Consider the following 15,727-nt stretch of genomic DNA (forward strand, 5'->3'; position numbering starts at 1 on the left):
AATCCACACTTTGACTTATTTAGTTTTCAATAAGTTTAAACCCCCAAGGGATATGGCATCCCAAGGAGTCTGTGTCCAGTGGCCCTGGCAGAAAGGTTGCTTTGGAATTTGGCATGGACCATGTCACTGTTTTCATGGGCATGAGTTATCTTTCCCCAGATTCCTCTGGTTTTGTTCAGTTTGCGGCCATGAGTCACTGTGTTGTTCTTTGCTTTTGTACACATGAGTACCTCTCTTAAATACGTAGAATTCAATTTCACCTTGGGCATGAACACCTTCAGTTTTAGGAAGAGGAGCTATGTGCTCCCTCTGGTTTTATAGCCAACAAAAGATAGAAAAAATAGCCTTGGACCACAGCTTTCCAGATGTATTTGCTGTTTTAGAAATCCTCTTCCCAGCACACCTCCACAGGCTCCAAGATGGCAGAAAGAGAAAGTCCACTTGTGTTTTCTGGTTTTTGGGTTTTTTTGGTGAGGAAGACTGGCCCTGAGCTAACATCTTTGCCAACCTTCCTCTATTTTGTATGTGAGATGCTGCCACAGCGTGCCTGATGAGCCATGGTAGGTAGGTCCACACCCAGGACCCACCTGGGTGAACCCACAAACCCTGGGCCACTGAAGGGGAGTGTGCAAACTTAACCGCTATGCCACTGGGTCAGCCCCTAGGCCTCTTGTTTGTAAGTAGTACATTTGCATGGTAAAAATTTCAAGTACCAAAGACAGTATATACTAAAAAGTATGTTTCCTGCCCATTCCAGTCTCCCAGTCCCCCATTGATAACTGTAACCAATATCCTCAGTTCATGTCTGTCCTCCCAGCATCTCTGTGTATGAAAGATCTTTTTTGTTTAGTTTTTTAACCACAGATTAGCATGTAGTACACACATTGTTCTTCACTTTCTTTTCCCCCAATATATCTGTGATTGTTCACTATCAACACACAAATATTTACCTAGTTTCATTTATTGGCTATATACCTTTCAGTTCAATATGCTATAATTTGTTTAACCGGTCCTGTAGACACTTGATAGTATGGTAGAGGGAGATGTATGGTGATTTACAATTCTCTCAGAACTTTCAAATCCACTATCTCATTTGCTCCTCAAAATATCATTGTGATTATAGGCAAAGCAGGTGTTACTCTTATTACTAAATTAAAAAAAAAATTAAAGTTCATAATGACTAAACAGTAAAGCTAAAAAGTAAGGTTAACACGTAGAAATCAGCATCATACCATCTTGTGAGATTGCCATAGAACAACTCCAGATAAAACGTGGGTTCGTGGATGCTGGGGTAAGAACCTGTGGAGTGGTACGTGTTCTTGTATACTTAGGTTTGTGGAGGGTGAGGTGCACGCTTGGAGCACTGCTTCAGGCAACTATAGGAGTGTGCACTTGATGGTGATGTTAATTTATCAACTAATAGAGCTAAAAGTGGACAAAATGGTTCTATGCATACTACAAGAATCTTTTATCTTCTCTCAGCTTGTGAAGCACTTACTGAGTGGGAATATCTGCCACCTGTTGGGCCCCGCCCACCCAAAGGATTTGTGGGGCTGAAGAATGCTGGTGCTACTTGTTATATGAATTCTGTGATTCAGCAACTCTACATGATTCCCTCCATCAGGAACGGTATTCTTGCAATTGAAGGCACAGGTAGTGATGTAGATGATGATATGTCTGGGGATGAGAAGCAGGACAATGAGGTAAATTTTATTTAGTGCTTTTGTTTTCTGTGTTTGAAGTTCTGATGCTAGATCCGGTTGTTCTCTCTTAGAGAGTGTGGTACTTTCATTGCACCCGTTGACGTGTATTTGAAAATAAAGCTAGACTCTTCCAGCGTGACTGCTACCTCTTGATGTAATATAGTGCTCACTGTCTCCCACACTTTAAACTAGAGTTAATTTTTATGACAGTTAGGTATCTTTAAAGCAACAGTTAATATACTCACTTTTCTGTATGAACTGTTTAGTATAATCTGGAGTTTGTATAATGATAAGAATCTTCATTTTTAATAATAGTTTAAATTATATTTTTACTTTTCTATTTGATGTTTTAAATTATATATTTCCATTAATTTACGCCAAGTTGTATACTATACCAGTTTCATTATCCGTGCTTACTGTTAGGTTAGTTTTACATTTACCCAACATCATAGCTCTTCTTGCGTAGGGAACAAACTTCTCTCTGTTTTAAATATTATGTGGTCTCTTGGCAAAATTAAGGCTGCCTACGAAGTAGAGAAAATGCAGAAAAAAGCTATGGGAAAGTTCAGGCTGTGGTGGTGGATCAGAGTTGACATGACTATGGCATGGCTCTTTAAAGAAGAGAATATGGCAAGACTTAAGTTGTAGTCATGTGTCTATCCACCCTCCATTGCTTTGTTTTTATTTTACCTTTTCCTGTTCATAGTGTTGCTGAGAATCTGGAGTGTGTTCTAATTGTAGTAAATATCTTGAATGGTTCTTTTCTCTTTCAGTCACTGGAACTATTTGCTCTGAGGTAGTTTATCATTTACAGACCTTCTGAAACATACGCTTGCCTCAACTCTTGTCCCAGATCTACTGAAGCACGTCATTCAGAAGTTGGGGTCTAAGCGTTTTTACTTTTTTTAAAAAGGCTTCATAGGGGATGCTGACACCCATGCCTGGTTAAGAACCACTGCTCTGAGTGAAAATTGAAATTGAAATTCTAGTTCTGTAGCCCATCACATCTCTGAGATGTTGAGTTAATCACAAGTAGAGATAGCTAATTGTACCAGCAAGAAGTAAACAAGGCAGGCAAAATATGATACAATTTGAAATAAGGTGTCCCACCTCTACTCTCATGGTACCCTCTACTCTCTGTTGTCTCGGCACCCACTGCACTGTGGGTTTCTTCAGTTTTTTGTTTTTTGCCTCTGTGCTCGTTTCCTTCTCTAGATTTCAGCTTTCTCATTGTAGGGACTAGATATTGTCTATTTCTATATCAGAGTTCTCAGACCTTTGATCTGCCACCAGCATTCTCTATCTCAAAGAATTTGACTATTCTAGGTACCTCATATAGGTGGAGTCATATATTATTTGTCCTTTTCTGATTGGCTTATTTCACTGAACATAATGTTCTCAAGGTTTATCCATGTCATAGCATGTGTCATAATTTCCTTTTTAAGGCTGAATAATATTCCATCGTATGGGTATACCACATTTTGTTTATCCATTTATCTATCGATGGACACTTGGGTTGCTTCTGCCTTTTGGGCTATTGGGAATCATGCTGCTATGAACATGAGTGTACAGGTACCTCTTTGAGACCTTCCCTTGAGTACTTTTGGGTGTAAACTCAGAAGTGGAATTGCTGGATCATGTAGTAATTCTATTCTTAGTGTTTTGAGGAACTGCTGTCCATAGTGGCTGCATCAATTTGTATTCCCATCAACAGTGCACAAGGGTTCCAATTTCTTTGTACAAAAGTTTTTAATTTTCATGAGGTTCAATATATCTCTTTTTGTTTCATTGCTTGTGCCCTTGGTATCATATCCAGTAAATCATGGCTGAATCCAATGTTGTGGCGCTTTTACCCTCTGGTTTCTTTTGAGAGTTTCATAGTTTTAGCTCTTGCGTACAGGTGTTTGATCCCTGTTGAGTTAATTTTTGTACACAGTGTTAGGGAAGAGTTCAACTTGATTCTTTTGCTTATGGATATCTAATTTTTCCACCACCATTTGTTGAAGAGTGCTACTGCTGTTAATATGTATATTTTATTGAATTTTATTGAATGTTTACACTTCTGAGTGCTTTATATACATTATCTCATAATCCTCACAACAGCTACATGAAGACTGTATATCCCTATTTACACATGAGGAAACTGATGCTTAGAAAAGTTAAGTAACTTACTTGCTCTAAGATACTTAGCTTCTAAGTGGCAGAGCCTGCCTTTGTGTCCAGTTCAGTCTTAGTTAATCACTGAACTCTACTCCGGTATATTATCTAGCTCTCCAGTACATAGGATTATTCCTTTATGACCACTCCTTATGCGAAGTGGTGGGAATAAGCACCAATATTATAAATTAAAATTTATAAATTAAAAGTTAAGTGCTTTGGAGATAAGAAATAGAGGTACAGATCATTCTGTTTGGCATTTGTTTCAACATATTTTATCATACTTTAAAGTTAGATTCACTCAGTAATGATCTTTTTTACTTCTAGAGCAATGTTGATCCCAGAGATGATGTATTTGGATATCCTCAACAATTTGAAGACAAACCAGCATTAAGTAAAACAGAAGATAGGAAAGAGTACAATATTGGTGTTCTAAGACACCTTCAAGTCATCTTTGGTCATTTAGCTGCTTCTCGACTACAGTACTATGTGCCAAGAGGATTTTGGAAACAGTTCAGGTAAACTATGGATGGAGAATAATAAGGATACTGCTTAAACCTTTATGAACATCTCAATACACTAATGTTAAACTTCTAAAGTATATGTTGGAAGGCATTTTTTATTTAATATTCAAGCAATAGTAATATTCAAACCCTGCTTCTCAGTTGTTGTTTTTTTTGTCATTGTCCCCAAAGGAGGATGTAGAAAGTGTCATAGTAAGGAGAGGCAGCATTCTGTAGTCTCTGAAGATGTTAATAACTTTTTATTTGGAAAACTTCTAATATATATAGAAGTAGAGAGAATAGTATAAACCCTTATGTATTCATCACCCAACTTCAACAGTTGTCAGCTCATGGGCAATCTTATTTAATCTTCTTCTTTCCAGATTGTTCTGAAGCAAATCTTAAATACATAGTTTCATCCATAAATATTTCAGTATGTATCTCTCTTTTTTTAAACATAACCATGATACTATCATGTCTTTTAAAAATTCCTTAATATTCTTGTTAGTGTTGGAATTTACCCAATTTTCTCAATTATTTTTTACTGTTTTTTGAAATCAGGATCCAAGTGAAGTCCATATATGGCAGATGTAGGTATGACTCTTGAGTCTCTTCTAATCTTTTGAGGAAGACTAGTCCTGAGCTAACGTCCACCGCCAGTCCTCCTCTTTTTGCTGAGGAAGACTGACCCTGAGCTAACGTCCGTGCCCATCTTCCTGTACTTTATACATGGGACGCCTGCCACAGCATGGCTTGATAAGCAGTGCCATGTCCGCACCAGGGATCCAAACCGGCGAACCCCATGCCGCCGAAGCAGAGCGTGCAAACTCAACCACTACGCCATTGGGCCAGTCCCTCTTCTAATCTTTTTTCACCCTTGGAATTATTTGTTGAAAGCAAAAAATAAAACAGGTAGTTTACCCTGTAAATTTTCCCACCATCTCGATTTTATTAATGGGATCCCTGTGGTATTTTAGTATTTTCTAGTTTCCTCAGTCCCCTGTATTTCCTATAAATAGATAGTGAGATATAGAGGCTTGATCACATTGAGGTGTTGTTTTTCTTTTTTTGGAATGGATAGTCAAAGCTGCTTCTTAGGTGGTAACGTTTAACGTTTACCTCGGTGAGGAGAGGTATAGTGTCTGTCTCTTCCCCTTCTTATGATAACAGCCATTGATCATCGTTGCCTAAATACAGTATTTCATTGGGGTTACAAAGTGGCAATATTCTAATTTTATATTAGCTGGACTAGATCTCAAAAGGGAAACTTTCCTTCACCAACTGTTTGACCATTCTAGTGTGCAATTTTATAAGAAAGGTGGGATAAATTTGTTTTCTCTTCTGTTTTTTTATTTTAAAAAATCCTTGATTGCACTTTGACTTGATTTATTTCACTTTTTTTTAATCATTGCCTGTTATGTGTCATGCGCTGTTAAAATACAACACTACAACCACAGAACTCTTTACCATGTAGGAACAAAGCTATAATCCTTCATAACAGTGGGTTTTAAAATAATACTCCTTAGAATGCCTTCCCGGGATCTCCCAGACAGCTGAGAACGGGGCAGCAAAGGCTCACCTGGCACTGCCACTCCCGTCCACCTTCCCTGCTTCGACCAGAGCAGCTCCTTTCCCTACAAGGATGCTACTTGGATTTCTTTTTGAAACCAATGCTTTATAGTACGATAGTCTACCTATGACTTCTCATGTAAATTCCTCTGACACCCCTGCCTAGGCCCCTACTTAATCTGTATTCCCGGCTTGCCTGCACCACCCTTCTTCCCGCCTCTGCTCTTGCTCCTTCAGTCCTATCACGTGGCACACCCTCGCCCTCCTCTCTCGCTGTTCTGTTCTCTTTCCTTCCCTAGCTGGTCCCATCTCTGCCATAAGGCTATTAGCATTTCTGTTCTTCCTCTTCCAAATTACTCTCATGCTTTTTGATCTTTTATCTCAAAATTTGTCATTTAGTTAATAGTTTTCTCTCTTCTTAGAATGCATTTGCATTTTTGACTTCTCATTTACTCCCTGTGCTAGTGGATCTTGCAGTTTGTGTAGACGAGCACTTTGGGATTATCCACACTTTAGATATGAAATACAGTCCTGATACATGTGGGTTAGTTAACCACATTCCCCTCCCCAGCCCTAATTTTTTATTTGGAAAAATTTCAAACCAACAGAAAAGGTGAAGAAGTAGTACAATAATCACCTTTATGTTATATTCTTTACCCAGATTACCAATTGTTAACATTTTGCCATATTTGCTGGTATGTATACTTGGGTTTTGGTTTTTGTTTGATTTTTTTTTCCTAAACCAGTTGATACTAAGTTGTAAACACGATACTTTACCCCCGTACATGCTTCAACATTTATCTTCTAAGAATAAGGACATTTTCCTACTTATGTATAATACAATTATCACACCCACAGAATTTAATGTTGATTAACAATGTCTAATATTCATCAATGTGTATTCCAATTTCCCCGAAATATTCTTTATGACTTTTGTTCCCCCCCCCCCCCCCCCCGATCCTAGTCTGATACCCTGGAAGGAATCACAAGAATTTGGTTGTTAACTCTTTAGTTTTCTCTAAAACAGTGACTTTTGTGGCACTGAAATTTTTGAAGAGTCTAAGCCAGTTGTCTTGCGGTGTCTCACTTTCTTGATTTGTGCAGTTGTTTCTTCATGATTTGATTCAGTTAAACATGTTTTTGTTTTTTTGGCAAGAAAATTGTGTAGGTGATGTTATATGCCTCAGTTGCACTGCGTTCGGAGGCATGTGGTATCAGTTTATCTGATTATTGGTGAGATTTACTTTGATCACTTGGGTTCTTAACAGACCTCTCATTGTAAAGGTGCCTTTTCCCTTTTGTAGTTAATAGTTGACTACTTTTGAAATTATGAGGAGTTGACTGCAATTTCAAAGTAAATAGAATGGATTGGTGTCATCTCCAATAGTGAAACAAATAGATTTTAACAAATAATTATGTATTTTCTTTTAAACTCACTATATGCAAATTTAAAGTCTAAAATCTAATTGGAATGAGATTATCTGCTACATAGAAAAAGTGTTACACAAGAATTTATCAATAGACAATTAGTACCTCTAGCATATTTAAAATACATTTGTCGGTGATGGATGGCAACTAGACTGGATGGTGCACACGATGTAGTCTACACAGAAGTCAAAATATAATGATGTACACCTGATATTTACCTAATGTTATAAACCAACATTGCCTCAATAAAAATTAAATTTAAAAAGAGAAGAAATGCATTTTTCATATCTCTCGCTTAAAATGAATTCACTTATATTCTCTATGTATATTACTCTGTAAATACAAAATTCGATGTCATTGATAGTTTCCAACAGTGCCTAATTTTTAGCAGTATCAGTTCTCATTTTGTGGTATACACAATTGATAGTTTGTTTTCTCAGGATTGATTTGCCTAATTTAAGTCCTCAGTTTATTCGAAAGAGGTCAACTCTGGAGCAAGTCAGATCTTCTCTTTTCACTTGGGAAAATCAATGTAATTCAGAGTAAATAGATATAACCTTTGCACTGTATCTATAACCCGAAATTTAAAGAAAAAGGGAAGAAAGAAAACAGTAATTATAACATCTACGTAAGAGTGAGGTCCACCACCCCATTTTAATAGCATCTTCAGTTGGATTCAAAATGCACGCATATACCATATCAGTTAAAGCAGCCATCCTTCTTAGAGCCATACTGTCCATCACCCGCCCCAGTAGTTTCATGGTAATTCTTCCCGCTGTAGTACTGCTTTTACTGTGAGCCTCACTTTCTCCCCCACTGCACTCTGTGCAGAAAGAGCATTTTTTTTCCTAATTCCTCATGTAATTAAGGAATATAATCTGAGTTAAATACTGTCATTTGTGATTATATTGCTTTTTTTCCCTGAAAAATATTTGTGTATACTGTTTGGGAGTATTGCACATTACATATTTTATTCCATCCCTTCTTAGGCTTTGGGGTGAGCCTGTTAATCTGCGTGAGCAACATGATGCTTTAGAATTTTTTAATTCCTTGGTGGATAGTTTAGATGAAGCTTTGAAAGCCTTAGGACATCCAGCTATGCTAAGTAAAGTCTTAGGAGGTTCCTTTGCTGATCAGAAGATTTGCCAAGGCTGCCCACATAGGTAAGTGCCAGTTAGATATTTAAAGTGTATGTTGTACTGTTTATTTGCTAACTAAGATTTTTACTAGTAATTATATATAAAAGTGAAGTATACCACCAATTACTAAATACCTGAGACTGGATGAATTATATACTGTACATACCTTAGCAATGGGCGGGGGGGTTGTTTGTTTTTTGCCATAACTTTTGGTTCCTTTTACTCCACTTAGTCTCTTAACTATTTCATACTCTTACCTTCTTTCACGTATGGTCGTTCCTGGGGAAATAAAATGGCATTTTACATATAGCCACAGGTGTTACTTTATAAATTTGCCCTTTATTTTAGAATTAATATATTTACAATATTATAATTATTTTAAGTTTAGAAGATGACAGCCAGACATGGAGGACTATTTCCTATACAAGTGAAATACTGACTTTTAAAATAGCATTGATTATTGTCGTTATCCTTAAAGTATGTTTTCCACACAAAACGTTCACAGCAAGAGTTGCGTAAACAAATGTTGTTTTGACTTAAAAGGGAAATTGTTTGATTAAGGGCCCTTACTGAAAATAGTTAAATAACTGTTAAAGTTCATTCCTGATAGATTCACATTTATCCCTATTACATGGAAGTTTTGCTTTGAAACTTCTCTTGTATGTTATCAATTAATGTTGGTTTGAAATCTTCTTTCACCAAAATATCACAGTAAGATAGTATTTTCTACAAGCCCAAACAGTATTATTTGTAGTCATGGGTTGTGTGTATATGTGGTTGGCAGGGGTGCTCCATTTTTGAACATGGGGAAATGAGTGGGGGAGAGGTAATACTATATACAAGAGAAATTTCCATTGGGTTATAACATTCCTTCAAAACGAGAGCATGTAATTGTTCACGTAGCCTGGACAACTTTTCATCCTTATGAAAGACCTTTTGTATTAGGTGGGCAGTACAATTATCCTTTTAACCTCTTGTTTTTGATTACAGATAGAATGGCCAACTTTCTGGTCATCTGTTCTTGTCAGTCCTTCTAGCTTTGTTTTAGACAGTTTTCTTTTTTTTTTTTTTTTTAAAGATTGGCACCTGAGCTAACAACTGTTGCCAATCTTCTTTTTTTTTTTTTTTTTTTTCCCTCTGCTTTTTCTCCCCAAAGCCCCCCAGTACATAGTTATATATTCTAGATGTGGGTCCTTCTAGTTGTGGCATGTGGGACGCCGCCTCAGCTGGCTTGATGAGTGGTGCCATGTCTGCTCCCAGGATCCGAACTGGCGAAACCCTGGGCCACAGAAGCGGAATGTGCGAACCTAACCACTCGGCCACGGGACCAGCCCCTAGACAGTTTTCAAAATTATTTGGAAGTTCTTGGTTTTCTTTGCTAGGTGAAAATGTCCAGAGAGCATGATCTTAAAGATCCCCAAAGTTCAAATCCCTGCTCTATAACTAGTCTTGTTCTGGTTATATTGCAGAAGGTAACAGTCCCGAGTCTATCTGTTTTAAGGCATTATTTGTCTAGAACGGGTAATAAACTGTGGACCGTGGGTCAATTCCAGTCTGACGTCTGTCTCCGTAAGGCTTTATTGGAACGTCCCCACCCCTTTGCCTGTTGTCTCGCTGCTTTCACTATAACAGCAGAGTGGTCGAGTGGTTGCACAGAGACTTCATGGTCCTCAAAAGTGTGTGATATTACTGCCTGGCCTTTTACAGAAAAACTTTGCACATTTCTTGTCTTGGAACGTCCTACTTTTTAACTGGAGTTATAAGGTCTGACTTCCTTTTTCTCTTCTATGGGCTGTTCCCCGATTATAGTAGCAATTTGCTTAATATCCACTTCATATTCCATTCATGTCACTTATAAATGCCTTTTGTGCACCTGTCTTTTCTCCCTAACTAATTGAAAAGCCCTAAATATGAGGGACTATCTTAACATTGACTATTCCACAGTGCTTTACACATGGAAGGCATCCTCAATATATTTGTTGAATGAATGAATTGGATGTTTGAGAATGTACTCCCCACGTCCCATGTTCTGAATTTATGAATGTCTCATCAGAAATCTGAAAATTCCTTTGGTGGGAAATTGCCGGAATATGAGATTCTGGCTCCTACTCAGATTGCTTATCCTCTGTTTGTGTTCAAACTTGTGCTTGAGTAAGGTTTCCATTACAGAAAAGGAGGAACATTTAAAAATTCAGCCCAGTGATAGTTTAAAATATCCTTTTCAGAAGTTGATGAATTCATGCTTTGGCCTTGGCATGAATTACTATCTAAATAGATAACGGAGGAAGCAGCATGGTAGACTATAAAGAGCTGAAGCTGTGACACCAGACAGACCAGGCTTCAAAACACCGTTTTGCCTAATCTTGACCAAATTAATCTTTCTGAACCTCTGTCCCCTCATCTCTGAAGTGGAGCTCCTGATAGTGCTCTAGCAGGCTTGTCATGAAGGCTGAGAACCTGGTCTATATAGTGTGTAAACAACCTAATGTGATGCCCAGCACAGGATAAGTTAACCAATAAATATTTACTGTCATTTTCTGATAACATTCTCTGACTTACAGGTTTTGTATTATATTGTAAATATTGCAAATGTAGTTTTCGGTAAGTCCATAACTAACTAAAATGTTTTAAAAACTAAGGAATAAGTCCATTTTGGTTGTTTCTTAAATATCTTTAGATACGAGTGTGAAGAATCTTTTACGACTTTGAATGTAGACATTAGAAATCACCAAAATCTTCTTGATTCTTTGGAACAATATGTCAAAGGAGATTTATTAGAAGGTGCAAATGCATATCATTGTGAAAAGTGTAATAAAAAGGTACGAATTATCCAGTTTTCTTTAAAATACTTATGACTAAATTTAATGGATTTGCAAGAAGCTGGTTGTTTTGGTCTGTCTTCAGCAGTCCCCCTCCTTGTGTCCCCTACCCTGCTTTGTTATAGTGGTAGCAGAGAGGTAGTTAAGATAACGGATTTAAAGACTTATCAGGGAAAGAAGATCGAGAGAAAGTTGTGCCAGAAGGGCTAGGGAAAACAGGTAAATAAGAGTGGGTGAATCATTTTAGAGGTCTTACTATCACATTCTCTTTTCTGAATTACACATTTTCCGTCTGTACCCAGTCAAACTGCGGTTGAACTCCTCGCCATTACAGAGCCCACAGCAGAAAGCATTTCTTCTCTCATGTCCAGAGTTACTTGTGAAGACCAAGACATTTGCTGAGACCATTACTTTATTCAGCCACATAAGATTTCTTCTCCCACCTGTGTTTTTAAACCACTTGGATCCGACTTTTAGACCCACCTGCTTAGTTTTTATCTGTGGGCACTTAACAGCTCTTGGGGGGAGAGAGTTCACACATACGGAAAGTAAATAACGTGTATCTTTCTGGGCTTCCTCCCCTCTCACCTCCAAGTCCCTCTGCTGTGACGTTATACACCATTTAAAGAGAGCTTTTAAAGTCTAGAGGTTGAGACCTTGAGTTGTAGAGCCGTACTGCCTCCCACCCACCCACAGCTCTGAGACTTGAGGCCAGTTACTTAACCTCTTTGCTACTCGTAATCCTCATCTTAAGGTTCAGTGGTACTGGGAAGCACTTAGCATATTACCTGGCACCTGATTTCCCAGTAACTGTTAGCTGCTTTATTCTCTTTCTTCAGTTTGCTCACAGCGGACCACTTTCATTAGAATAACAGTAAATATCAAACAAGTAATGGTGAGATAGCAATGACAATATGGAAACCAGGCAGCGAGTAACGTCTATATCACTAATTTTTGCAATTTGTAATAAATGGCATAAGCCATTTTCATATTATTTTAGTTAACGTTTTGAAAAATAGCAACTGTGGCAGCATTACCTTGATTATGTTCATTATCCTCTATTTGTTTAGTTTACACTTATAATTTCAGATTAGTCTTAAGAGAATTTAATAATAGAATTTTAAAGTTCATTTGTTTTTTGCAGTGGATTATAAGAGAACATCCAGTAACTCACTCTGTTTATTTTAGGTTGATACTGTAAAGCGCTTGCTAATTAAAAAATTACCTCCTGTTCTTGCTATCCAATTAAAACGATTCGACTATGACTGGGAAAGAGAATGTGCAATCAAGTTCAATGATTATTTTGAATTTCCTCGAGAGCTGGACATGGAACCTTACACAGTTGCAGGTGTTGCAAAGCTGGAAGGAGATAATGTGAACCCAGAGAGTCAGTTGATACAACAGAACGAGCAGTCTGAAAGTGAGACGGCAGGAAGCACAAGATACAGACTTGTGGGTGTGCTTGTACACAGTGGTCAAGCGAGTGGGGGACATTATTATTCTTATATCATTCAAAGGAATGGTGGAGATGGTGAGAGAAACCGCTGGTATAAATTTGATGATGGAGATGTAACAGAGTGTAAAATGGATGATGATGAAGAAATGAAAAACCAGTGCTTTGGTGGGGAGTACATGGGAGAAGTATTTGATCACATGATGAAACGCATGTCCTACAGGCGCCAGAAAAGGTGGTGGAATGCGTATATACTTTTTTATGAACGATTGGACACAATAGACCAAGGTGATGAGTTGATAAAATATATATCAGAGCTTGCTATCAGCACAAGGCCCCATCAGATCGTTATGCCATCAGCCATTGAGAGAAGTGTTCGGAAACAGAATGTGCAGTTCATGCATAACCGAATGCAGTACAGTTTGGAGTATTTTCAGTTTATGAAAAAACTGCTTACATGTAATAGTGTTTACTTAAATCCTCCTCCAGGTAAGTATCAAGCAGTCAGCTTCTTGATGATAAAGCATAATTCTTATTTTACTTGTGGGATTTCTTCGCAGGCATTAACATGTTTGTTTGTTTGTTTTACTTTGGGTTGTTTTAAAGTCATTTCAGATGACTACAGTCATGCGTCGCGTACTGACATTTCGCTCAGCCACGACCCGCATGCACCACGGTGGTCTCATAGATTAGGACCATGTAGCCTAGGTGTGTGGTAGGCTGTACCATCTAGGTTTGTGTAAGTGCACTCTGTGGTGTTCACACAACGACAAAATCGCCTAACAATGCATTTCTCAGAACATAGCCCCATCGTTAAGGGCGCGTGACTGTGTTGTCTTTGAGCGGTATATATTGTCTTGCTATTTGGAAACAGAGGAGTTTTTGTTGATTTTAACAGTTTGTTTTTGACTCAAGCATTAGTTTGAAACGTGCTTTAGTGAACTGCTAAGAATTATTTCATAAGCAACCTGAGAGAGGTTTTAGCAAAGTTAGGACTTCTGAAAATTAGTGGAAATGCAGACTTGGTTGAAAATGGGGCTTGAACATAGATACTTGAACTTTTTTTAATCTGCATTTTATTTATAGGGCAAGATCACCTGTTGCCTGAAGCAGAAGAAATCACTATGATTAGTATTCAGCTTGCTGCTAGGTTCCTCTTTACCACGGGATTCCACACCAAGAAGATAATCCGCGGCTCTGCCAGTGATTGGTACACTGCTTTGACTTCTCATTCCTCTTACACTAACATTTAGTTTGGTTCTTGAATATGCTGCTTGATTCTTGCCAAACCATGATAATTCTTTTTTCAGCTTTGGAATGTAGAATAAAAAACTTGGTAGCAGTGAGAGAAATGCATCTTGAAATAATTACTTAGATTAAACATGGCCTTTGGTCATTCAAAAACTGGCTTCTCGTTGTATTACTTTGTATCGTGTTGTTTACATCTCTGTACAAAAGATTATAGGATGATGCTTAAAAGTCTAAGCTATTTAACCATGAAATTATTAAGTTTTGGCATCCCTAGATTAAATTCTGCTATAGATTAAAAAGGTAAAAAATTAAAATGTTTCATGATTATGGAAGGACAGAAGCCATCGTGACAGCTTGATGTAACAGTTTATACTTACTTATCCGATGTAAGATGTTCGTGGAAGGTGGAGGGGTGGATATTGTTTTGTCGTAACACCTAGGAAGAGTCTGGTAATGGATCTGTAGAGAACTGAATAAGCTTTTGTCTATCTATTTTGTCACTCTGAGAACAGACCAAGTCATAGTATTCATCTGTCCTTTTAATATCAGTACTAGAAGCAACCATTGCTGGTTTGCTCACTCGGGTAGTAAAAGAAGATCTTTGATTTTTATTTGGTTCATAGAAAGAGACCCATCCGTATACTATAAGAAACATGTTACTGAATTGATACTCAGAGATTCTTGTTTGCTTTGCCTTAGGTATGATGCATTGTGTATTCTCCTTCGTCACAGCAAGAACGTACGTTTTTGGTTTGCTCATAATGTCCTTTTTAATGTTTCAAATCGTTTCTCTGAATACCTTCTGGAGTGCCCTAGTGCAGAAGTGAGGGGTGCATTTGCAAAACTTATAGTTTTTATTGCACATTTTTCCTTGCAAGATGGACCGTGTCCTTCACCTTTTGCATCTCCTGGACCTTCTAGTCAGGTATGCACAGCTTTCTTTCTAAGGATTAAATGCTTACAAATTAATTCTGTCTCCTGGAATTTTAAGTCACAAATATGTATACATCTAATTGATATGTTTACCTAACGTGTGTGCACGTGAACACACACAACACACAATCTGATGTATATGAGTTCCGTTAAAAGTACTTCAGGGGCCAGCCCAATGGCATAGTGGTTAGGTTTGCACGCTTAGCTTTGGCAGCCCAGGGTTTGCAGGTTCATGTCCCAGATGTGGACCTGCACACTGCTCATCAAGCCATGCTGTGGCAGTGTCCCACATATGAAATAGAGGAAGATCGGTACAGATGTTAACTTAGCAACAGTCTTCCTCAAGCAAAAAATGGAAGACTGGCAACAGATGTTAGCTCAGGGCCAGTCTTCTGAAAAAGTATGGCACAGCAATGAATAGTGATTAATTGGGTCTTTAAAAACATAACAAAATTTTCTCTGTTCATTCAGTTTCATGCAGTGGCTTAATTATACACTTACTGTAATATAAATGATTTTTAAAGTCTTTTTAAAATGAACTTGCATTTAAAAAAAAATTAGAACAGCACGAAGGCTCTGTAATGAAATCTACCTGGGATCTTCATTCCCCTTCCCAAGAAGTAATCCTTTTTTAATAGTTCTTTGTGGTTTTTTTCTTTTTCGTTGCTGAGGAAGATTCACCCTGAGCTAACATCCATTGCCAGTCTTACTCTTTTTTCTTTTTTATGTTTGCCACCACCCATAGCATGGCTGCTAACAGATGAGTGGCGTA

General features: G+C 37.8%; 1 protein-coding gene across 12 annotated transcripts in view; it reads left to right on the forward strand.

Annotated features, from left to right (window-relative positions):
- The window catches only part of USP9X (ubiquitin specific peptidase 9 X-linked), a 167,241-nt gene that overhangs the window by 137,474 nt on the left and 14,040 nt on the right, over positions 1-15,727 (forward strand). For all 12 annotated transcript variants that reach the window (XM_070256585.1, XM_070256591.1, XM_070256588.1 and 9 more), the window contains 7 exons: positions 1,483-1,703; positions 4,188-4,378; positions 8,350-8,523; positions 11,177-11,318; positions 12,507-13,260; positions 13,858-13,981; positions 14,722-14,947. In XM_070256585.1, coding sequence (XP_070112686.1) covers positions 1,483-1,703; positions 4,188-4,378; positions 8,350-8,523; positions 11,177-11,318; positions 12,507-13,260; positions 13,858-13,981; positions 14,722-14,947 — 1,832 coding nt within the window. The remainder of the gene's footprint in view (positions 1-1,482; positions 1,704-4,187; positions 4,379-8,349; positions 8,524-11,176; positions 11,319-12,506; positions 13,261-13,857; positions 13,982-14,721; positions 14,948-15,727) is intronic.

Source organism: Equus caballus, chromosome X, assembly GCF_041296265.1.
Source record: "Equus caballus isolate H_3958 breed thoroughbred chromosome X, TB-T2T, whole genome shotgun sequence".
Taxonomy (NCBI): Eukaryota; Metazoa; Chordata; class Mammalia; order Perissodactyla; family Equidae; genus Equus; species Equus caballus.